The 26553-nt window shown below is 36.5% G+C and overlaps 1 protein-coding gene across 1 annotated transcript in view; it reads right to left on the bottom strand.

The window, feature by feature from the left end:
- The window catches only part of adamts7 (a disintegrin-like and metallopeptidase (reprolysin type) with thrombospondin type 1 motif, 7), a 137387-nt gene that overhangs the window by 92544 nt on the left and 18290 nt on the right, over positions 1-26553 (bottom strand). Inside the window, exons 3-6 of the mRNA XM_032560787.1 lie at positions 23927-24110; positions 19145-19344; positions 8955-9038; positions 5643-5767 (exon numbers count right to left, since the gene is read on the bottom strand). Coding sequence (XP_032416678.1) covers positions 5643-5767; positions 8955-9038; positions 19145-19344; positions 23927-24110 — 593 coding nt within the window. The remainder of the gene's footprint in view (positions 1-5642; positions 5768-8954; positions 9039-19144; positions 19345-23926; positions 24111-26553) is intronic.

The following is a 26553-nucleotide window of genomic DNA, read 5'->3' as shown; positions in this document are numbered from 1 at the left end:
TAAAGGGTGTAATAATTATACAACTTAAATTTTTCTTAAAGACAAATTTAGGTGCACAATTTTGAATTTGTTCTCAATTTTCTCCAATTCACACAAGGGCATATTTATACAAAAAAGGCTCAAATTTGTGAAGTCATGTTCAATATATTTGAATATTACTAAAAAGTTAAGTTATTGCAATAGTTAAATTAACTAAGTGAGGCACAAAGCAAATTACAGTTTTCAAGCCTTTCTGTTAATTTACAGGTAATGAAAATCCGACATTTAACAGAATGGTAGCCATACAAATAAAAAATACTTTTAAGTACAAAAATGTGGTCTTAATGAAAGATTTAATACCTGCTCCAAGGTTACTATTTTGACTTTTAATTTAACAAACAAGCCTCATTGGAAAGCACATTTTTATTTACTGAATGTCTTGTCAAGTTCAACTCAAGTTTATATGTATAGCAAATTTCAGCTATCAGGCAATTCAAAGTGCTTTAATTGACTCCTCTAAAATCTGGGTAACTTTTACTCCACACGTTGTTTCATCAGGAAGCTTTTCAAATAATTCTGGGTGAATAGATTGGTCGGCTCCTGGCACAGATCTGGCTATGAAACATCTCAAAGTTTAACATAGTTTGACTTTTTGGAAGCCCATTGTAGAATATGCAATCCAAAATTTTGCTTTGTGTTTGGGTTCATAGTCCCGTTTGACTGTCTTGATGTTTCAGCAATTTGACCTAAACTGTTACTGCTGGTTGAAGAGAATTGGTTGGGATGTTAAAACAATCCAGGAATGATCAAAGTTGAATCAGTAACTTCTGGAACAACAGACACCATCCACTGTAAAGAGAGTTCATCACAAGCATGGACAAAGACGATTCTAGAAAGCTATGGGAGAAGCCCATTGCCCCAAAAACCACACATTCAGTCAGCTTCAAAATGCCCAAGCGTCCATATCACCAAATCAAACAAGACCAGAGATGAGCAATTTGCCCACAATGACAAGAAAAATGTTTGGATGAGACGAGGCGAGACCAAACCAAACCGGAAAATACTCAACCAATTGTAAAACAGTTGGTTGACAAGGTGTTTGTAAAAAGTCACTGGAACCTGAAAATATTTTAACACCTTAAAATTACCCACAAATTAATGACAAGATGGTTAAAACAAGAGACACTGCATCAGGACAAGGAGATCCCAAATTTAATCCAATTGAAAACTAATGAACTGTGTTGAAAACTCTTTAAAGGCTGGAAACAATATTTAAAAGAGGGGTGGTTAAATATTCAGCAGTCAATGATGACAGAAGCTTGTTAATGGCCGCCTAAATTGTGTGACATCTCTGTAATTTACAAATGGATTGTCCTCAGTTATGGTATAAATATTATACATTTGAGCTTGAAAGTGTATATTTTGACCAGATGTCTTAATGAATGACAGATAATCCACTACAAACTTTACAAGCTAATTTGAGATCATATTTTTATGCTACGCCAGAGGAAAGAACCGCTGAAGGCATCAGTAAAACCTAAAACCTATACAAATATATTTCTACTCATCTCTGAATTGCATTCAGAGATAGCTGTTCAAAGGAAAATTGTTAGGTTAAATAGGGTTTTATAGAATTTCTTTCCTGTACTTTTATAATCTCAAAAGTATATAAGAGACACTTAGCCTTTGTTATGGCTAAGTGTTCATTTACAAGTCTGACTTTCTACTCCATATGTTCTGCAGTAGTCAATACAGAATCTAATTACTGTGGAAATCTCAGTGGCAACTTCTTAGATAACCATCCAGCAGAGACACTCTGTTCTTTGAAACGTTAATGAGGACGCTGTTTCTATAAGTCGGGCAGAGACACGTTTTTCACTTTCCTTTGGCTTGGGCAGTGACCCCTGAAAAGAGCTGTGTGTGTATCTCAACCATAATGTGAGTATTGCTCGCATGTAATGTCTGAGTTTGTATAGTGACAGGTAAAAATAGTCAAGGAGAGCGGCAAACCTAAGAAGAAATTAATCTGAACAGAAGATTATCATTTGCATCCCTGTAGTTTCAGACAGACGGTTTAACTTTTGAAGTCAGCCTTAATGACAAATGTTAGTTGTTCATATATAACCATGTTTAATTTTAATGCCAAATTACTGCTCCACTTCAAGAGACGTAGTAAACATAATTTACAATTTTTCATCTCAGTTTTTGAAGGATCATATCAAAACATAAGATATTACATAAAATGTAGAGAACTACAGACATGCCAAATCACTCAGTTCCTACAGAGGAGGGCAGAGTTTTCAGTTAGAACTACAGAGACACCACCTTGGTAGAGCACTTACTACAGACAAGTATATATGTTTTATAACCACCAATAACTCTACATATATATATATATATATATATATATATATATATATAAAATACAACTATGTTCAGATGTGAACTATATATATATATATATATTGTTATTCTGTTGCTAATAGATTTGCGTGTTTTCTGGTAACCAAGTGCCACAAAGTAAACATCTGACTTTTACTCTTGCAAAATTTACCAATTGTAAATTTCTCGTGTCTAAGCAGAGAAACGGTATTTCAAAAGAGCTTATGTTTTATAAACAATAATTAATTTAATTTTAAGAGATGAGCTTTTTTTTTCTTTCAACGAACTGCCACAAAGTATAAATCAGATTTTTACTTTTGTGATGAATATATTAAATGTAATATACATATACTGTATATATTACATTTTACCACAAGGCTTGACAAATTTTAATTTATGAAAAACTGTATTTCCCGGTTTATAGTGATGTTCAATATGAAATAATGAAATGAAATAATTCCCTACATCTTCAGCCTTTGTTGGCATTCCTATGCTTTTAAATGTTTACAAACCTTGGAATTAATAATTAAAAAATCTCAACATCACATCGGCCTTGAAAAGTGAATATCTGTCACCTCAGGCAAAGTCTGAAAGATGCATTTATGCATTAAATCAGGTTTATAGAGCTGAAGGCAAATTAGTCAGATCTAAGAAATTCTGATGATTTCACTCACTGAAAACAACGCTTTATAATTTAGTCAACCTCAAATATGTGCAGAACGCATTCTGGAAAGAGAGAGACGGGGAAAGGGCATCTGCTTTGTTCTTTTAATTGCTCAGAATGCAGCAAAGAATTCAAGAAATCCAGTGAATGCAACACTAATGAGTCCGGTCTATTAATCAAAAGGAGTCATGAAGAACATCTTTTAAAGTCATGTATTCAACATATATGTAGATAGCAGCGTTTTACTTGTGTCCGCTCGAGGGCGAGAATAAAAGTTAGTCTTAAACACTTTATTAACTGGGACAACCCAGATCTGATTGCTGTTTTCTCAACCATTAATAATTTACGGCAGACTGGGACCTTGGCAAATGTCTGAAGTTGGCCGGGCAAAATGACCGCTGACACACTCCCACAATAATATCACATTACAGATCAGCCATAATTAAACATAAAGAACTCCCTTCAGATCACGAAGCATGCCAGGCTCCCCGCTGTCCTACATAGGACGACAGCAAACTGATTTTATCCATGAATGAGCTGAATAAAATCTCTTGACAAAAGGTCAATATAAGAAGCCTTTCAGTCTTACGCAGGTCTTCAATAACAAAACAAGTCTTCTAAAATATAGAAAAAGGAATGATTAGTAAAAACTTCTAAGCACTAGTAGAAGATACAGCACAGCAATATTCACACCTATTAAACATTAAACATAATTTCTTCCATGTTACAGCCATAAAACTAATTTTATTTTATAGGAAGCAAGGTGAATTTAAAAAAAATTATAAAATGTATGGTATGGATTTGTATATAGCCCCTTGACTCTTGTATCCCTGAATAAAATACAACTATGTTCAGATGTGAACTATCATGAAATACCCCAATAGTATGAAATGTAATCTACATGTAATACAGTTCTGTAAATTATTCAGAGGTTTGACTAAATCAATTCTAAACTATCAGGAGGCTCAAGGACAAAGTTGTGGCAAGTTTAAAGCAGGATTAGAAAATAAACAATTATCACTGTCTAAACCAACATCAAAAAACTGAAATTGTATGGCAACTAAGAGCCTCCCTCAAAACCGACTGGCCTGCACTGAAAGGGGACTTTAAAAGGCTACTAAGCACTTATTAATTCGATATTAATAAGAAATATTGACCTAAAATCAGTTTTGCCTTACTTTAATTACAATAAGATATTTGCAGTAGAAACTAGAAATACTAGATAAGATTTAGCGTTTTTTACACCGCATCAGAGAGAGAAGAACTAAGAGACCCTCGGCAACTCATTAAGAGCCGCAAACATTCACAACTCAGGTGGGAGAATAAGAAGAAGGTGCACGAAATTGAATTTTAAGGTCTACAAAGGTTTTAACACTTCTCAGAAATTAAAATAAGAGACGCCCACTACGGCTTTTTGTGGCCATGACCACCACGACCCGAGTGGCTCGCAGCAGTAACCGGGTGTATTTTATGCTGGTGGTTTTCATAAAGAAGTGATCAACAAAGCAATCATTCATACTCAAAGGTGAGCAGTTACTCAGTACATGCATTAACCTTTTTACAAAATGAATGTTCACTCTAACTTAAATAATTTCTTGGGTAACTAGTTTTTACTTTTACTTGAGTAAAAATATGTTGAAACGGTGCCACTCTATTGGATACTCTACCCAGAAGTCATAGGACGATGGATGGAGGTTAATGCAGGAAAACACTGAAAGAAAACCCATTATAGGTAAAAAAAACCCCACTTAAGACTGGGTCCTTTAAGCAGGACGACAACCAGAAACAGTCAACCTTGGCTACAAGAGGACGGTTTACATCAAAGTTCATTAAGTGGATTGGAATGGCTAAAAGTCCTTGCCTAAATCCAAATGAGGATCTGTGGCAAGTATGAAAAGGAGGTTTGAAGACATCCAATCTGACTGAGTTCAATGTGTTTAGTTAATAAAAATGGATTAATGATTTTCTCTGTAGAAAAGTTTGTAGAGACATGCCGCAAAAGATCTGATGCCGTTTGCCTGAAAAGACATTTTAATAAAGTATCGACTAAGGAAGGCTGAAAACAAATCCACATCTCCTTTTTTATTGTAAGGAAAATAAAAAGAATAAAAAAAAATACTTTTCATCACTACATTTCAAAATCAATAACTACTTTCTGTTGGTCTATCAGATAAAAATCACCAAAAACAAATTGAAGTTTGGGGTTTTAATGTGACTAAATGTGAAAAAATTTCAAAGGGAATGAATGTTTTTGCAATCTAGTTCATCTCTAGAAATACAGTTATGGGCATATTTTCTGTTGATGCTACAAAAGACATACTTCTCTGCAAAGTCTTATTACAACCTGCAGCGACACTCAAACCGACAGTGAAGTTATGGTCAAAATCTTTCCTCTAAAGTTGGCACAACACACCCGGCGGCTGACCTCAAGTATCTCCTTATATTGTATGTTGTTTTATGTATGATGCCCAGCAGAAGGTAAAGCAGAGCTCACTGCTTTCATGACTGCAGACATACTAAAGCAAAGCCAGCAAAAAAAGAAAAAAAAAAAGCAAGACATGGTTTCGCCTTGTGATTTACAATATATTTTAGAGAGAATGAGTTCTCTGGGGATTACCTGGTGAGCAGAACAGCTACGTCATGGTGCAGCGGGTGCTCGTCTCCTTTCATGTTGAGTTTCTTCTGCCACTTACAGAAGCTGTTCAAGCTGTTGTCGGCATGGTGTGTAATCTTTAGGTCATCCTTTTAGGCATCCATCATAAGTACAACAGAAAAAAAAAAAGAGAGAACAAAATGTAAACATTCCTAAAACGATTCCAGTTCAACTAAACTACACCATCAGTTCTTTGGTTAATCTGATACTTTAACAGAAACCTTTTTAAATTACGCATCATGGCAACTACTGATGTTAGAGTGTTAAATGTTCCAAACAGCATAGAAAGATTAAATGACAGAACGCACTCGCTTTCCACACAGAAAAGCCAGAAGACATAGTCATGGTTAATTCAGTCAAATTAAGCAGCGGCATACAATTAACTTTATCTGCAAAGGAAAAATGTTTATCCACATCATTTTAATTGACACTATAAACTCTCGAACGTCTGAGGCACAGACTCACTCTAATTAACACATCCGTGCAGATGCTTGTTGCGCATACATTTTTCATTAAATTATTTCTTTTTCATGGCATCAAACACTGACAAAAAAAAATTGGAGCTCAGACAGGTTTATGTTCAAACACATGGCTCTAATTAAAAAGGTCCTGATATCTCACACTTCTATCAGAACACCGTAAAAGAAAACGAGAAAAAGAAAGTTGAAGGGAAGATGGATCTTCTGCATCAGATGGGGTTAGATGAGATAAATGCATCTCTCAGATGAGGACATTTATGTGCAGCTGCAGCCAATTAGAAATATTTATTAGTGATATGCTGGAGGCAAAACCACACCGCCAAAGTTAAGATAAGCATTTATTTTATACTTTAGTTAGTTATGTAGTTTAATCAAGTGAAAATTGAATGATAAATCCACAAGTGCTATTAAAATAAATCAAAACAAGTCAAAAGTAGCCTGAAGCAGGCACTGAATGTCTAGACCGCACAGTAAAAATGCATAACTTTTTGTGGGCCAACATTTTTTAATTATCCATTTTTATTAAATTTTTGTTTTGTTATATTATACATAAAGGCATAAAATAGTCAAATTCTCTGCGAATCTGAAATTGGGGTTTTATTGGTTGTGAGGCGGAATCATCACAGTTATTAGAAATAAACATTTGAAATATATCAACATGTTTGCAGTAAATCTAAACAGCAGCGTATTTAACTTTTAAAATGTTAATAACTAAAACAATTTCCCTTTTCCAAAGATCTTGTGATTTATTTAGGCATGTGTATTTAGTGTTTCATGGTGGCCTGGTTATGTGCAGACATGTACAATGAAGAAATCATTTGGAGAAAAATGTGTCTGACAGCAAGACGTGAACTAAACAAGTGGGAAGCTTCTCCATAAATTAAAAAAAATAATAATAAACAAAAAAAAAAAAACCTGGAAAAGCTGTGACGCTTTCCTCACCCTACTACGAGGTAAAGCATCCAATCCAGATCATCATCTAAAGTCACTTGCTTCAGTAAAGATTAATGTTGATAAGTCAATGCTATCAAAGTTATTGCGCCATAAAGGGACCCATCCCAGAAAAAAAAATACTGCTGACAAAAGACATCAAAATGTTTCTTGGCAAATTTGAATTGAGCTTTTGTTTCTCCCAAGACTCCAGGAAAGATTTTCTGTGGAATTATGAGATAAAAAATAAACTTTTGCGTTACATCAGGTGTAAACTACCACAGTACAAAGAAAACAAACATGTTGAAAGTCAATGTCTGAATGACTCAAGATCTAAAAATGACCTACACCGTGTTATAAATTATTATGCAAGTGATATTTTCTCTAATTTTCTTAAATGCATATGATGGTCAGTATAATTTTCAAGTCATGAACTATTACAGTATAAATCAAATTTTTCTGAACAAAGCTCCCCATGAGAACAGTATTTTTTTTTTTTCAAAAATAAAAAACTCAAAATGCACTTTTCCAAATTATTATGCACAGCAGATTTTCTAAACATTTTATGGATTATAAAGAACTGCAAACTTGTGAGCTCTGGTTAGGGGCCCAATAGTAGGTTGATGCACCGCAAGCCTCTGGAGGATCCTCCACCTTGAGGTTCCAGAGGCTCCAGCAGCTTCAAATAACTGTTTGCTGCTTTGTAAGGGCATTTTAACAGCTGCTCTCTTAATCCGACTAATTTGTCTAACAGAAACCTTCCTCATTCTGCCTTTATCTGTACAAACCCATCTTTGTTCTGAATCAGCCACAAATCTCTTCACAGTACGATGATAACGCTTCAGTTTTCATTAAATATCTAATGTTTTCATACCTTGTCATACAGCACTACACTATCTGATGATTTTCATCAGCAGAGATCCTTTCACTTTCCCATATTGCTTGAAACCTGTGGCCTGCTTAATAATGTGGAACATCCTTCTTCAGTAGATTTCCTTTAATTGAACTCACCAGACAAACTAATCAACCAGCGCTCTGAAATTAATTATAGTGATTCAAAGAGCCCTGACACACAATACCATCTATAAATTTAATAGCACAACACTTAAATTATTGTCATACAAATAATTTAAGTGTTATTTGTATGACACTTAAATTCAATTTGCATTATCATTAGGAACAAGGTGTAAATTAACTCTGGAGTAGCCTAGTTAAAGTCTAGATTTAAATGTGAATGAGGAAGATTACATTTCACACAGCATCAGGTGAATTTCGGTAGCCTGTCTCTTAAAGCTGCAGAAGGTAACTTTCATAAATACATTTTTTCCACAGATGATCTGTCTTACATTGTCAGGGTGTAGTTACAGTTTTATCAAAAATGTGGAAACCTTCTGCAGCTTTAATAATGTCATTACATTTTAAAAACTGTCTTTGTATTCACAAAAGTTCTCTGTTTGATAAATTAATAACTGATGATCAGAAACATGTCGGTTTGACAAAAACACAAAACAACTAAACTTGTGGGGAGGCAAACACTTTTTCACAAAACTGCATATTCATGTCTACGCAAAGAGATAAAAAACACATTTATGGTTTCAATAATCTTAAACATTAAAAATAGATAAGGAATTGAAGGAACAGTCAAATGGGGCAGTCCTATGTTTTCTATGCTGGCTTTTTAAACAAGCGATGCCATGAGGTTAACAAATAAACTGAATTTAACTCAAAGGCTCTGAAATCCAGGCTGTGACCTGCAGTGATTATTTTTAATTAACCATTCCACACTGCAATCAGTGTTGCCTTGTAGAAATACGTTTAACCTTGTGCAATCTTACCACCACCTCCTCAACACACGACCAGGGCTTACCTCATCCTGCTCCAGAAGGATGAGACGAACAACCACAACGTTGATTGCATTCCCAATACTCGCATCTCTGAAGAGACCCGCCACCTAAAAAAGAAGACGAAAAAAAAAAGAACCGCATGATTTCTTTCTACTACGACACTTGCAGTGTTTTCCAACCATCAAAACTCGGTTTATCCTACAGAAGGTCACATGCATTCTTCCTCAAATTAAACCCCAAGGACACACACACACACGCCTTCGGCATGTCACAGAGAGAGAGAGAGAGAAGTGGGGAGAGAGAGAGACAGAAAGGAGGAGAAGATCTACAAAGAAAAATGAAAGACAAAGTAAGCTTCATGCTGCTAGGCTTCCTGCTGATCAACAGGACACGTCAAACACGCTGCATGTACGAATGTGTTTACTGTATATGAAGTGTAACTTGTTTTGCTACATACAGTACAACCATAAAGTACCGACAGCACGTCACTTTTTCTATATTTTGTTGTTTTACAGCCTTGATTTGATTTATTCATTCATTTCAGACAGGTTTTTAAAAACAAGCAATCTAAAAACAAGCCTATCCCAAATTGCTTAAAATGAATCAGTTTCGTACCCCATCATGGCACAGTGGATAAAAGACTGGCAGTTTTTAGAAACAGAACAGAATACTGTCTCAATCATTTGACATCTAACTTTCAAAGTTAACATAAAGAGGCAGTGTAAACCCTGCACAAGTCGCCAGTCCATCACAGTTCACAGCGTGAAAAATAAAGACATGCACACATATACACTCAATTTAAAGTGACTAATTATTTAATCTCAAGTTGTTTTTTTCTTTATTACTGTGGGAGCAAGACTGATTACCTGCATAAAACCCACACATGCATGGGGAGTATATTCAAACTCCATTCAGAGAGACACCAGGCCAGGATATGGACCCAGAAACTAAACGCTGCAACTTTGCCCTTCCAAAGCCAGTCAGTGGATAACACCACAGAAAAGTACTGCCTTCCTACGGCATCCAGTTCACTCTATACATATTCTAATCTCATTCTCTCTGTTTTTATCCGTCATATATTTAATGAAATAATTTGAATTATTCAGAGGATTCCATTTCATTGGGAAATTAAAAGGAAAAGCAGGAGAGGTTTGGCATGATGCGCGTTGATTTGTTTTTTTCCTCTAAATATTAATACACCAAGTCCTCATACCTTTCGCTGTCGGATCACATCAACGTAGCTTGTTACATAATTAACCTTTCAGTCAGTTCATATCTGTTACCTCCAGCTCTGAGGCTGGAGCACGATGAGATGAAAGCTATGAAATCTTGAACGCTAAAAGGAATACTTGATTTCAGAATGAGATGATGTGCTCAGATGTTTGGCATTTTCTACTTTAAGGCATTAGGAACAAAGTGCTGCTGAAAACAGTACAACACCTGCTCAACCTACAGCGTCGACTGTGACATGTCTCGATTTGAGGAAGGCTGTGGTTGTTTAGAAAGCTGTTTCAGAGGCTGCAGGAGGTAAATTGAGGTTATGCAGAGAAGAAGAAGAAAGGAGATGAATTAAATGCTTAGAGATGGGCGATAAAAATATGAGCCTCAGCATCAACAAAACTAACGCTCACACAGCAGCAGGAAAGCTGCTGAACCCTCATCACAAAACCACCAAATTCTTAAGGACTTTTGTTTTTAATAATACATGTGTTACTGCAGAATAAATTACATTAGACGACGGGTTTGGGGTAAATGTAAGTAAAAGCAAGAAGCTTTTTAAGTTTTGTCATGGAAAAAGTCGACATGCTAAACTATATTAGCTTAGATTTTCTTTCACAAAAACAAGCTAAATGTGCCACAGAGATATGAAAACCTTTACAAATTTGTATTTATTTTTTGGCCCAATCGAAGTCAATTTACTCCCAAAAATAAATGAAAGCCCAGAAACTCCCTTGGGTGTGCAGGAATGTTTAGATACATTTTGTCGTATGTCTCTAGTGTCACATGGAGAACTGGGACAACATCTGTAGAATTACAAACCGGGGGCTGGACTGGCAGTTTTTATAAAAGAGAACGATTGATCACGTTCTATCTAAAGAGGAATCATACTCCTAAAGCCTATGCAAACTTTTCCAAACAAACACCACAAATGTGCAGGAGTTTCCCCTGCTTTTCCCCCTCCCAATTAAAACCACTTATAATATAAAATTGTGAGGAGCTGAGAGACCTATGTCTCTCCTGAAACATAAATGCTCTAAAACCTTTTAAAATGACAGATTTTAATCAATCAATCAATAAAATTTTATTTGTATAGCACATTTCAGCAGCAAGGCATTTCAAAGTGTTTTACATCATTACAAACACAAAAACACAAAGTCATAGAATCAACAATCAATACATTACATTAAGTCAAGTGCCATCATTAAATTCGTAATTGATTATGTTTCAATAAACTCTAAACAGGTGGGTTTTTAGTCGAGATTTAAAGGAAGTCAGTGTTTCAGCTGTTTTACAGTTTTCTGGAAGTTGATACAACAGCAGCAGATCTTTAATGTATTGTGGTGCTAAGCCTTTCAGTGATTTATAAACTAACAACAGTATTTTAAAGTCTATTCCTTGAGCCACAGGGAGCCAGTGGAGGGACTTTAAAACTGGTGTTATGTGCTCCATCTTTAATGACTAAAGACGACTTGGTCAGGAGCATTTACATCCCCTGAAGGTAAAACTCCACTGCCAGCAGTCTAGCTGCTTACAGGAAACTTGTTTCGCCTTCAAAGCAACTTACCTGCCACATGTTGATAAAAAAAATAAAATAAAGTCATACACAAAACCCAAAGAAAAATTCTCAAAATTTATGTATACAGACTATAATAAAGTCTGGATTCAGATTCACCTTTAAAGAAGACATCTAGCTGCCCTTCAGACTATATAACACTATAAATTTGTCTTCAAGTGTTTTTAGATACATTTCATCCAAATAGCTCAATTTCAGAGACACCACAGTACAAAGAGCTGCAATTTCAGTTGAGGGTTTGCTAGACCTGATGATTTGTCATGACCGTGACATTTTTGTCCACACTCCATAATCAACGCTGCAGAATAGTTTGTTCAATACCAAATAAATACAGAAAATGAAAAGTAATAAAACATATGTTTTAAAGTCCCCCAACATTGCTGAAGATCATAAACATGCAGCGTCGTATTTTTTCTTCATGTTCAGCACAACAAATGCAAGAAGCACATTTCAGTTGAAGAAATTGGTTTTATACTTTAAGGGTGGAACTAAGAGTTTAAAAAGCAACGTTGAATTTCATTTGTGCCTGCTAGAAACTGCAACAGATTCAATCCCAGGTGCAAAAGAGAGACGTTGATTTGGATGCCTATACCGGCATTTTAATATAAAGGAGGAGTGTGGTCAGTTATTCAGGAAGTGTACATTAAGTTGTTGAATCTGCAGCTTGAGACAGTCTTGGCATAAATGAAGACGTTAATCAAAATGCGGTTCCAAGCATCGCCGATATCCCACTGGAGTCGGTAACAATGGATGTGCATGTAGGTTATTTTTAATCCATGTCCCCCTGTCATTGTTTCTATTGTTTATACATTGAGTTTTATAACAGAGCAGAGGTTATTTTGAACTGGTTGAAATTATTTTTGTCCCACATTTGTATCGCTTAGCCCAGTTTTGATTGGGTCGAGAAACCATTTGCACTTTGGTCTTGAAGTCCACATCGTGTCCCAAGAATTTTTATAGAGTCATTTACCTCAGCTGTTACTTTTAATAAAACATATTGATCCTAAACATCCTGGAGGGACTAAAATAATTAACCACTAGGTCACAATATGAAGGAAGTTGGGGAAAAACTCATTTGGTCAAGACGCTGTGAGCACACAGGACAGCACGGCTCCAGAATATGGATGCGCTGCGCTGCTGGTACACTCAAAGACAAACATCAGTGATGAGACAATGGAGAAAACTGTGTCGGAGGAAGATGATGACATTATTGTTTAGATACCAGAAAGAACTTGCTTCCCTTGAGGCTCTGCTATATTGTTATCGCAAAACAGGATTGTGTGGCGCTTTAATGTTCAAAGCTTTAAAAGACCTCAAACAAGAACCAGGAGAGGAAGTAGAGAATAATGTCTGCTTCCTCTGTGTAAAATTGTCTGCTAAGTCAGTTAAACCGTCTCCATTTCATCAATGAATTCCCCTTCCTGATGTTCTCTCAACTCATATGACAGCACTGCAGTTTTCAAAACATGAAGTGTTTATAGCAATCCATTAGGTTTTGTACAAAAATAAATAAATTATAGAAACTTCCCAGTAGATTAAATATTAATTGAAACCTGATATAGATTGTTGTTAAGACAACCACACTTAGATCTTGGATTGGTTACTTTGCAAATGCGTGTATAATAGCATTGCGCACAATCATTTCATCTTTCTAAGCTGCATTTTCTTTTGAATATTTAAGATATCCTCTGTGGAAAACATCTACAGAAATGGATTTTCTGAAAATAATTTGGAGTCAAGTTCCACTGAACACGTCAAAGAACGGGGATCCACTGTTTCAATTCAACAAGTTTTACTTAAAGATGGTGTATGACAGCCCAATTCAAGATGTCTGCCTTCACATACACAGGGGTGTATGTGATAGCGGTCGGCAGCATGTTACTTTCTTTCTCCATGCGTGAAGACGACCTCGTCAAGATCCTGTAAAGCTAATTACGTTCTAAATGACTTTTAATGTCACACTGCAAAGTCTTGGAGGAAGTCTTAGAGGTTACCATAAATGTAGCAGAGGTCAAATATTTAAGATAAAACTAAGGAGTATTTTCAATTTAATGGTTTCAAGGACATTCCCAGGAGACATAAATGACTTGCTACATAAAATACAAAACTTTGAATGTTTTCCTGTTGTGATGTAACCTCTACTGCAAGCTAAAAACAAAAAGCCCTTACACACCAGTGTCATTCAAAATGTGTGTGTGTACAAGTTAATTAACCTGAGGAATCAGGCTTTTAAAACCTCGATTTTTGGTTGTTTGAACCCAGCCCTGTGGCTGTCTCTGCAGCTGAATGACTCTACTGGAGAGCATTTCAAAGCAGCAGGTTTTTTTCATTTTGTTTGTGTGGTTTTGTTTTTGGCTGTTGTACGCAGCAGCTCTGCAGGAGAGGTCCAAGGAATTACAATCTGTGAACTGGAAAGTCTGCAGCACTTGAGGCTTGCTGATGGGAATGCAGAATGAGGTGTGATCTCCGCTTTGTGTTCCAAAACAACAGATAACAAAACCTGTTAGTAGTATCTACTAGATCAGGCTCCTGTCAACAAAACATCCCTCCACATGAGCTGCAACACCGGACCTTGTGTGAAGATCTGAATTTAGGGAGATGAAGGCTGCTGCTGGACTAACACCAGCTTATGGCTTTCTTATGCAAGCCACAAGAAAGCAGAACTGCTGGCTTGAAAACTAAACTACATTAAAGTTTATATTAATTTTTTTTTACATGCATTATGAAAACTAAAAAAAAAAAAACCCAAAAAAACAAACTTGAAATTGCTACATTGGAGTTGAAAATGGCTGAAAAAAATTATCTGGCAACTAAAATATTGAATTGCCTTTGCGAGTTTAAAGAACAGAGATGCATAATTTCAATTATTTGAAAAACAATGGATGAAAAAATTGCAATGACAATGTCTATCATCCTTCAGCTTCTTAGCCAATAAACATCTGAGAATTAAGATCAATCCAACTAGTGAGCTATGTAATCAAAATGCAGTGCCTCAAATATAATATTCCATCAAATACTGCATCCAGCGTGTCCTTTGGGATAATTATATCGCACCCACCATTGCTGCAATAATGAATGCAATTCAATGGTATGCATCTCTGGTTATTTAGTTCTAGTATTTATTAAAACATCATATTTCTTGCACTAACGTAAAAAACAAATTGTAACTTTTATTAAGACATATCATAATTTTAAAGAGTCAACAAATTGAGGACCATATGAAACAATCTCCTTTACTGTGCTTCATAACAGAAGTACAGGAAGAAAGTACAGCCTCTTTCAAACGTCACCTGAAGGAGGGATTTAGACACTACGTCATTTGAACTTTTTAAAGTGGGTTGAATTCAACCTGCCAGCGTTGCGCGCCTCGACTCGCGTTGTAATCACCTCGCTGCATCATTTGATTTACGATACGGTACAGTTGCTGTTGCACCTCAAGAGTTTGATGTAGTAATTACATCTGGGCTGTACAGCCAGATGGTCGGGGGATTTTATGTGAAAAGAAGGAGAAGAAGAAGAAAAAAAAAGGCAAGACGGTGCACCAAGACAACAGATCCCTGAACTTCAGCCAAGTGAAGCTTCTTTAGTTACAGCAGTGTTTGAAAATAGAAAAAGAAAACCTTAAGATACTTCTTTGCTGTGACCCTGCCGAGCTCTACTCTGTGCCTCATTTGGTTTTACGGTGGCGGTTCGATATCTGAAAGCCCATCAGGCACTGATGAGCAGCAGCTGAAAGAGTGGCTCATTATGGGTTGATGACAGAATGTTCTGTGAATGAGGCAATCTGTCATGACCCATAAATGGCGGTGGGTTTCTGTGTGCCTCCTTCTCTTTCTCCCTTTTAATGCCACTCATCTCTGTCGAGAGTAGAACTGCTCCTCCGTTACTATCCAGGGGTTGCAGCCATTTTTCTTGTTATGCATCCAGTCTTGGACCCTCTACTACTCAACTCCTGGAAATGCCTACCAGGAACTTGCATTAAGCCTCCACCAGGGCATCTCTTTGACCTTTTATTATATGTTTAAAGGTGACCCATTACCTTCTTTGAAAAGATTAATAGGTTACTGGGCTATACAAAAACCTTTCATTACATTTTGTGCCCAAATCCATTCTTAAATGATGAGATTTTAGTCTGACAATTTTGAGCTCCATTCAGAATGAGTTGTTTTAGGGCCTTTTGTCACTTTAAATCCAAATATGCTGCTGCTGACCACACCCCTCCAACTCACACATAAAAACGGTTGCATACAGTTGTGAAGGAGAGCCTCCTGCATAACCAACAAGAAAGCTGCAAGCAATTTCTGGGTGGTAAGTCAATAACAAAGCACTTGTCTTTTCCAGCAGTCATTGTACAGCGCATACAGCGGTAGAAGCAGCTGACCAGACGGGCTGGAGTTCGGCTTGAGATGCTAGGTAACTGGGGTTGCTAGTAACAGCACAGTGCGTAGTTTGTGACTTAATCGGGAGGTTTTTGAAATGACTCATTTTCCAGACACTAAAAAACAAACTTTTTGCCAAAAAATGTCTGGGTGTTTTTTTTTTTTTTAAGAGCTTGGGCTGCTTTTAGATGCAGTTTCCACCCAAATAAAAGCAGAAACTAATTACTGGTAATCCTATCGGGGAAATACTCCTTAATTTAAAGTATTTTACCATAGAGTAATCTATTGGAATATATAGTTAAATGCACACCAATACTTCTCGGCAAACAAAAGTAGAAAAAAAACAGCTATGTTTCTCTGTTTAAAATATATCATAAGGAAAATACACTGAAGTCTTATGGACAATCCTTGGAAAGAAGATTAAGGATAAATCATCTTTCTTTAGTGCTCTATCTCAAGTTCAATGCGTAAGTGCATTAAAGGCTATGATGAGTAAAACACTCACGCACCCAGAACTGCTAATATTGTCACGGTCATTTATCAGTAGGCTGTAGCATCTGGCAACCAGAACCACCAATATACCATAAAAGCCTGTAAAAAGACAGACAGTGCAGCCTTCTGCGTTTCAGGGAGACTAAGCTCTGCCTGTGATGTGAGAATTTGTAACCTTAATGCCTAAAACAGCTGTGAATGTCAACACCCCCACTCATCTTCTTCATTGCCTTTAGCAGTCCCTTTTAACTTCTAAACTTACATTTGTCAGATTAAATGGGCCACTTTATCAAGCTGTCTCTTACCCCAATGGTGGCTGGCCAAGATTAAGGCCAGCGCAAAGCCAGTATCTCTAACAGACACAGGATACGTGTATTTTGAACTCTTTGAACTCCACTAATAGAATAAGGGGATGCCCTGGAGTCACACAGTTTTCTCCTTAGTTATCTTTACATTATTTGATGCACTACACCTTTGTAGTTGTGCTATGTGCAAATGTGGGCTATTACAAACTCACTAGAGATTTGTCCTTTCATGTTTGCTTTAATTCTTGGGATTGAGAGCTATTCCTGCAGCATCACATGTCTTTCCCTCACGGAGTAGCTTTTTTAATTCCTCTGTGGCAACTTGACATCGATCATCTCGCCGACAAACAAAACTGATCAATGTCGAATTCATGTCTAAGGCCTCTTTTTATTTTGGCCACCATACGACCCTGGGAAGCCCACCACCTTCCCACCTTCACCTCACAGCGTCTTCCTGCCTGTATTGACCAAAGTCCACATCCACAATCTGTTCACCCTGCGCCACACCAATACCAGCTTCCAGATACAGAAAGGCGTTTGTTTCGATTGTATTTATGTATAATTTTAACAGGAGAGGAAAACATGTGGCACATTAAGTGTTTATTAGGTTAGCCCACCTTTAATGTGGAATATTTGCATGTTCCACGTTAAAGATTAAGATAATACACATACTATTACAGTGATAATGATGGTGATTCAATATTTTGAATATATCTGTTAAAAACAAACATGTAGATTTGATCCCACTGAAATAATAATTCTTCTTCAAAATCGGTCTAAAGTAAAAAAAAAAAAAAAAAAAGATAATAAAATAAACCGTTATAAACATCAGTTGTTTTTGTTGAATAATTGACCGACCTTTGGCCCCAACAGGATTCAGGAAAAAGTGTCACACACCAACAATTTTTCAGAGGCCACGAGTCGAGGACTGCATGAAAACAGGCACTGTCCTTCAAAATGGATGCTAGCACAGGTCTGACTACAGCCACCACCATAAAGGGAGGTATTGCTTTTTTTTCAAGGCACATAGTGCCATTTTCTAGCACAAACAAAGCAACTACAATATATCACATTCAGTTGTTATAAAAATGCTGTCTATAATTCAAATTAGATTTCATGGCACCTTGAAATTAGGCCTCTGTCTCTTTAAGAAGCTATTACTCTTTCCAGCACTCCACTTTAAGGACAACAATATTCGTTTACAATCGTTTTAAGGAGCGTTGGACTAAAGTTCCTATGATGAGCTCAGCAGATGCGAAGTTCCACCAGGTGCTTGCCAGTTGCTGCTGCCGCTAGTCTGGAGTAGCTGAGTGAGGAAGGTAAAGCGGAGGGAGAGAAAGAGGTGCTCTGTGAGCTCAAATGAGCAGCTTTGTGCAAATAGGCAGAGCATTGTGGGGGCAAGCATTTAGGAGCCCCTGAATGGTTGCCACGGGAGACTGAAAGAATCAAGGCAATACTTCACATGTGCTTCTGATAAGGGAATAATATTCTAATATAATATAAAGCTCAAAAAAGTTAATCTTACAGAATACTTCCTCTTTAACTTCTCAATAACTATGTAAAGAAATAATGACATAACTTGTTAAATGTAAAATTAGTTTAAAGAATGCAAAGCACAATTTCACATTCACGTGAATTTAATGCATGCTCTGTATTTACCATCTTAAATACAGCAGGCGTGGCAACATCCTGCAACCACACGCTGAAGAAGTCAGTCAAAACACTGTAAAATATACATCACACCACCATGAGGCATAAAGCTGAATGGCTGTGGGTGTCATTTATCAAGGGAGGAAATTACAGCAGATTGCACTATGGGAAGATGGCAGAGCCTGAAGCTGCAGGCCACTTTCACTTGGATTCTGGCATCTTGACGATGGTATTTTAATGTGCACCAATTATGACACAGAAAGACACTGAAGCGTCAACTCTACAATTATGGCAACTACATTAGCCGATGATGGAGTCCCGTTTAGCTAAAATAATACTCCATCCTACGCTGCAGAAAACTCTCAATTATTAATTCAAGTGTTGATTTGACTGCAGTTCCCCTGAGCTCAATCTGACTAAAATACTTGTAGGGATGAAATGATTTTTATTGATGTTTTAGTTTCTAAATAACACTGAAGGCCTTGGGTGGTGCATTGATGAATGCTTTGAGACAGTGTAGTTTGATGCACATAATCAAATTGTTAATTTTCCAAAGCACTAAATGTACTAACTGTCAAATGTAAAATACTCACAATGTTCATGACAGCGAGGACATAGTCCTCCACAGCTTTGCTCCCGTGATGGTCCACCATTTTGGAATCCGCCACCACTAACGTCTCCACCCACTTTTCTCTGCTTACAGAGCGCTGATGAATTCTGCGCCTCCGCTTGTGATGGCGTCGTTCCCACCGCTCCCGCTGCCTCTCGATGTCCTCAAAACTCTGGAGGGTATCTGGAGATGCAAGGATTTCAGAGTGTTCACACATCATCTGACATACGCTTAGCTGTTTGGGTTGTTTTATGTTTTGGGACGGAAGAGTGTGTCCTACCAACTGATGCAAGTTATGAGAAAATAAAGGAAGTGGACATCCTTTCACTACTAATATTTGAGTGACAAAAAAATTATCTCACCTTTTCCAGGTTGAATTTAATAAACCCGTGTCAAAGTGGACCCACTGAATGTCGAAAAATTATACACGCAATGGTTGAATAGGTTTCACAACCTGCTTTAAGTGTGTAACTTTATTAGTTTATTAGTTGTATGGAGTGTTTTCAGTCAGAGATTTTTTCAGAGTTGCTGTATTATAGACTGCTACAGGAGATCCTTTCTCCCTACAATCATCAAAATCCACAACAACTCTAAAAAAATAAACCTTAGATGGTGTACGTTACAACATTTAATTTCCTTTGGGATCAACAAAATATTCACTGACTCTCCATCACCATGCTCAGTGGTTGGGAAGAGGTGTTGGTGAGCTACATTGGGTTTTCATCAAATATTGTGCCATTTGTTGTGGCTAGCCGGTGTATGTTGGCATCTACAGCCTTATTTGTTAGATAAACCCTTCAAACAAAGTCAGACGTACTTAGACTTTTTTGTAATTGCCGTCTTGAACACCGTCAAAAATGTCGACTGAGGACTATAAACTTTAAAACGTAGCTCTTCCAATTACGATCAGCCTGTAGTGAACTTACAGAGAAAGTTGGCAATTGTCTTGAGTGTTTTTTATAGAGAACTAATCTCAAGTAATCAAGGAATCTAAAGTGATTGTGAAATGTCATTTCTACTTGGCATTGTGTAAACACACGCGTGTGTGAACCAGAGTAACAAGCCAACCGAACTCCTCTTTCTCTACTAGCGTCAACTAATTAGGTGTTTTTGATAGAAAATACCTAACGGGTATTTTGACTCTTATGAAATTAGACTTTATAGAGCTTTTCTGGACACTCAAAGACACTTTACAATTAAGCCTATTAGAGCAGAAAGGGTGTACTTAGTTTCTCTAGGAACAGCTTTGTTTTTGTTCGCTACTCAACAGTGTAGCTTGTGGATGCCTATGTCAGACTAAATTCAAATTATTGTATTTTTACATATATTTTATTGAACAAGAAAATCAATATTTTTTTCACTTCAACAATTAAAATATTTCATTGTAAAATACAAAGATTGTGTATTTTTTCATTTTTATAATTGAAATAAAAAAATGTTTTTCTTTTAACCATTCTTTTTTTCCTATGAGAAATCAGGTGATTTTAAAACTGAGCCTCAAAACTGAATTATCAGTAAAACGGATCAAAATACCCAACACCTTAGTGCAGGATGAATTTATTTATGAGCGTGACTTTTTGTGTTGATAGAAGTTCAACATCAAATGGAATGATTTACATATTTAAAGTATTTATAAACATCTCGCCCTTTTTACCCTACAAAAGTAATTAATCTGTTTACTCTATAAAGGGCACTTTCAGTATGTTATTAGCAAAAATGCTTCACACAATGCATATAAATAGTCTGGGAACTGCTTGTTAAACTCATATGAATAAGGAAGAGTTATGACCAAAAACACCAGCAGCACATCGAACTGCTTATTTGGAATAAAATCATTAAAATAGACAAATAGCTGCGAGCGCTGCTTCAGGGATCAATGAGAGCAGTACGGGCTCACTGAAAAAGTCATACAGTGGAAATAAATCTTAAGCTTAAAGACAGATTTAGAATAACTTTGGCAAATAATATTTATAGCAAGACAGCAGCTAATAAAGTTATTCTGTTTCAGTGGATTAGTCAAACCGATATAGGTATGATGGCTTAGGCGTAATGAAAGTCAAAAAAGGGACTTAAATTAGATTTCCTCAGGAGTTTTACAAATCCTGGAGGTGGAAGCATCAATCTTGAACTGTTTGTTTTTTTATTTATTTATTTGTGAGCCAGAGTGCAGATAGACTGCTGTTTTAAATGCAAACACAAGAGGAAAGAAACAATAAGCCTTACATTAATCCCGTACTAAACTTATGAAGGATCTGTAAAAACTGTACGGACCTTCTACAGCTACTTTATATGTAAAGTACATGTTTAAAGAGTCAATATATGTAAAAGTGTAAAATGTTTTGTGAGCCAAGGCTTCAATAAGGTAGAAATATTACTGAAACTATCAAAATGACCCTGACTTGATCATTCGCACGCATGTTGAGCCACGTGGATAAACGGCTTGTAAAGGCCATCCACATGATCCGCTTCGCGGCTTCACGGCTCCTGGCAGACACCTGCACACTTATAACATGCTTGATTCTGAGCAACGAGATATATAAAAGTATAACCAAATGATCTGCGTGAAAACGGGTTAAAACGAGTAAAAATATGTAAAAAAGAAAGAAAATCTAAGGAATTGCGAATCCTATTCAGCAGTGTTCAAACTTAGAGGAGAGCATAGACCATTTTGAAACAAAGTCACAGTCGTGTGTACCAAGAGGAATTGCAGCTACAATTGCTAGGAAAGTTCAGGATAAAAAGAGGCACACAAAAATCACTGGAATAAGAAAGAAATGGCAATTTCAAGAATCAAAACTACCCGACACTTGAAGAAAAATGAGCTATTATTACTATGCCAGTGCCAGAGAGCTGCCTGCTTATAGCATGCCAAAAACCACAGAAAAAAGCAACAACAAAAAAACAAAAACGCTAACCTTGACGAGTCAGACGTTTAGATTATGGTCATGCTACTTTTGGAGAGAGTTTAACAAAATGCACCTCGAAAAGTACACGATTCCTACTGTGAGACACTGAGGGAGATCCACTGATGGTTTAGAGGTCTGAACCAAAAAGAGATCTTTTTTAAAACTGAGAAAAACTTTCACACTTTTGACCAGACTCTGTGCATATGATGCATTTAAACGTTCCAGCATGGCAAGTCCAAAACAGAAGGCCAACTGGACCTTTCAGTAGCTACACCAGGAAAAGGTTCAAGAGTGGGCTTCTCCATCTACTAAACTCAAAATCATTTATCCATTTCAGGAAGGTCCTCTAGGACGTCCCAGAGATTCTCTGAAAAACTAGTGAAATAAAAAAAAATTAGCTGAAATTTTGCCAGCAATGATTATTGAAAACTTTATATGCAAAAACCTGTTCAAAGATTTTAAAAAGCTTAATGATGTAAATGCAAGAGATACAAGTATAATTGTTTTTGTACATTGTATCTCATGAACTGTGCAAACTTTTGAATCATTCATCATTTCTTATACATTTCACCTTCAACCAGTGAGACTTTCTAGTGATCAACAGTTCTCCAGGGTCAGTACTCGACCCTTTCCAAAGGAGGTTTTCTGCCACAAAAATATTGAATAATAGAAAAATTCACAAAGAGTGTCAAAGGAGTTTGGCAGTGGCAAAGCACAACCCATGTATGGAGGCTTTAGTCCTTGGTCCGGTCGTCACAGGTTCGAGTCCTGGCCTGATGAATTTTGTCACATGTTTTCCCCCTCTCTCTTTACCCTCTTTCCTGTCTGACCACTCTCAAATAAAGGCCACTAGAGCCAATAAAACATATATATATATATATATATATATATATATATATATATATATATATATATATGTGTGGAACCAAACTTTAGAGACAGAGAAAGGTATTTTAAATCAAAAAAAGGGGAATCCTAAAAAGCCAGTAGCTGAAAACTTTGTATATAGCAACAAGTGAATGACGATGAATCTCTAAGGTCCTGTGTTGCTGGATTTTTCTCTATTTTTTGCTGTAGGCAGTTTATTTTTTTTAACTCCAGAAGCTTATTTTATGCAGCACTAGTCCTCTATCCAAACTTTTGTAAGTTTAAGTTGCTCAATATTGTGTTCAGGTCAGACAGAGGACAGGAAAGAAAGCTGCCAAAATCAGACGGAGCATTGTAAAAACCTGGAGAAATATTAATAATGATCACATTCGGTTATATATACACATATAATTTTTTAAAAAGTCTAGTTTGTGTGATGCATATTTTTAAAGAAATCATTTCTGCAGCTGAAATTGAAAAAAAAGAACTTAAAGGAAGGATGAAAATTTTCAACGTCTTAAAGCAAACTCGTAAAATTTTTACAAACCAATTCAGCTTTTGAAATGACTGACAAAAAAGAATCCCTGAATGTACTGGCTAAACAGTAATAATAAAAAAAAATCTGTTTAATCTCCCAAGGTTTTTAAAGCGTCCTTCAAAGTCAAGTTCAGCCAGCTCAGAATTTTAAAAAGCTGATTTATGAGCGTATATAAATATATATTATTCCTCAGACTGGAGCCAATTATTACCTAGGGATGAGCTGCAGAAAGAGAGAGGATAAAGTAGGCATCCTTTTGATTCACAGATCAGCATCAGCAGATTAATCTGTGAGTAAAACTCTTTCTGCATAAAGTTGCCTACGTCTTCAGATTGTTCCTGAAACAATCCGACAACGTTAAAGTCTAATTTCCCACTGCAAATTCAATTGGGTGAAATCTGAATAATGTCAAATAAAAATGCATGCGTGTCGTAAGGGACGAGTCACGATTTACTTTGGTTTCCACAGGTGCCGTTGAGACCCGGTTTCCCTGAGATGGGCTGGATGACTGGACGGTGGACAGGAGGAGACGCATGGCGTTTGTAGATGGCGTGGGCCTGAGGTGCTGAGGTCTCAGCGCTGGACTTCTCCAGAGGCTGAATGAAAAACTCCTCCTCAGACAACTTAAACAGCCCAGTCTGCAGAAATAAGAAAACGGAAACATTCAGCACATTAGGTTTTACAAGACCATTCGTGAAAATATCTTACACAGCATCTGTGAGTGAAGTGTGTAATTATGCAAAACGGAGGACAATTTGAGCAATTTCAGTCTAATATTGAACCGGGGTGCCAAGAAAAGCTTGGATGGTATTCTTAGTATAGAATACAAGATAGAGGAAATGTGTTTGTTTTTTGTTTTTTTTAACAATCCCATTCAATGAAAAAATACATGTTTATGAGTGGGCATGGCAACACAGAAATTATGACAATTTTACAACAAAATTTCAATTTATCATGGTCACAAATAGCGTATTAAGTTTAAAAGGAATATTCAATCAATGAAAATGTAAAAACACCAAGCTTTAACATCCTAAAGGAAGTTTTGATTTTTTTTATGCGTTTTGTACTTTAATAAAAATCTGACATTTCCAACATAATCGCCGTACTGCATTGAATGCAATCACTTTTGTCTACCTTTATGAAAATATCTACATAAATGTACTGATTTCCAGCACTATTTTTAAAGTTCTGCGTAGTTTAGACTATTTTCCTTTAAGCCTGATAACAGAAAAGGGGTAAGGAAGCTTGATGGTTAATCTCAAGTTGTGGCATAAAATGAGAAAACAATTTTTTTTAATAGCAAAATGTATCCTAACATAACCTATGCTCTACAGAAAACCAAAAACTGTCGGCAAAAGCGTTTCTCATCTGCTGGGGAAATGTCATGCTATGAAAAGCTAAAACCTCACCTATTATTGTAAATTATTGACTTTGCTTTTTCGCTTTGAAAATGATGCACAGTGGCCATTTCTGTGAGGCTAAAAGCTGAGAGTCACCATTAAGTGCATCAGGCTTGAATGGGTCAATGACAGCTAAGTGCAACTTAAAGTTCATGATCTTGACAGCTTTCAGGTTTTCCAGCCCTCAGAACCGAACCGGTTCCAGGGAACCACTGCCGTTACAGCACTTTCTCTCTTGGAAGAGACAACTCAGCGGGAAATTGCATGTATTTGAGAGGTTTTAATGTTTTCTTTTTCTGTCTTCATAAAACTCGGTTGTACACCAAAAGAAAGCATTACTTATTTTTCCATTTTGAAAATTAAATAAAAACCTTCAGTTATTATTGTTTTTTTTATTGGTCTTAACTAAAAAAGACAATTCCCTTTTAATTTAGGCAGTACTAGGAATAAAATATTTTTTAAAGAGGTTTTTATTTTGAAAAATAGATATGACACATAATTATTTCCCCCCCCCACAAAAATAACTAGTGCCAGAAATAATTTTGAAATTTTGGGAGTTTACCTTTTTTAAGTTTAAATGTACCTAATGCATGTCTTACCAAGATTCATCATATCAAGTAGTTCCCTTTAGACTGCCTAAAATCTTCAAAACCTAACCAACAACTTGCAATAAAATCACATTTTCGCATAAGATTTTTTTTTTAAATTATGCCTTTTTAGTAACCTATGTTGCAGTCTTCTGACCCAAATAGCCAACTTATAGAAAGAAGTATTTGTTGAACACATGTAATACACACATATATGGCAGGTATGCAGAGACACATGCCCAAAATGGGTTTTTCCCAGGTAAGAAATAGGAAGGACGGGATGAAATATACAAAATGAGGTAACAGTGATAAATTAACCTGGAGCTGGAATAGATATGATGGCACAAATCAAAAGTATCTGAAGCATTGTTTGATTTTTACTTCACTTGCAGTAGCTGTTAGAAGTAAATTTGGAACATTTGACTTGATGTTTCTCTAAGCTTTAGATAAAAATCTTTATTGTCATTGTCACAAGAACAACGAAATTTAAAAGGTGCCATCAGTCAGTGCATATGCTTAAAAACAAAAAATAACTGCCTCACAATTCACACACAATGTACTGTAAGAATTAACAAATAACTGGTAAAAAAAAAAACAAAAAAAACAAACAAATAAATAAGAGCAGCCACATTCTCACATACATCATTCATGATGATTAATGGTTGTTTTTGATTGCATTTAGTTTTGTTATTGCTATCGGGTAAAAACCGTCTCTGAGACGGTTGGTTCTTGTTCTGGTTGCTCTGTATCTTCTGCCTGAAGGCAGCAGTGTGAACAGAGAATGTCCGGGGTGAGAAGTGTCCTTTGTGATGTGTTGTGCTTTTCTTAGACAGCGGTCGCTGTGCAGGTCCTCCAGTGAGGGGAGAGGGCAGCCAATGATTTTTTGGGCTGTATTCACAACCCTTTGGTTGGACAATGTGCAGTTAAAGTGAGTCAAAAGTATGTTTATTTTCTATAATTCAGGGAATGGCTACCCTGAATTATGGACAACCTTGACCATGTTGCCACCTCAATGTCATAATTACCAAGAAACTGCAGCAAACAAAGACCGATGCCAATATTGGCTTCACAGACAGGCCCCGTTTTATACGTAG

The sequence above is a fragment of the Xiphophorus hellerii genome, chromosome 4 (genome assembly GCF_003331165.1).
Source record: "Xiphophorus hellerii strain 12219 chromosome 4, Xiphophorus_hellerii-4.1, whole genome shotgun sequence".
Taxonomy (NCBI): domain Eukaryota; kingdom Metazoa; phylum Chordata; class Actinopteri; order Cyprinodontiformes; family Poeciliidae; genus Xiphophorus; species Xiphophorus hellerii.
Note: the sequence above shows the minus strand (reverse complement) of the source record. Positions and strands in the feature narration are given on the sequence as shown.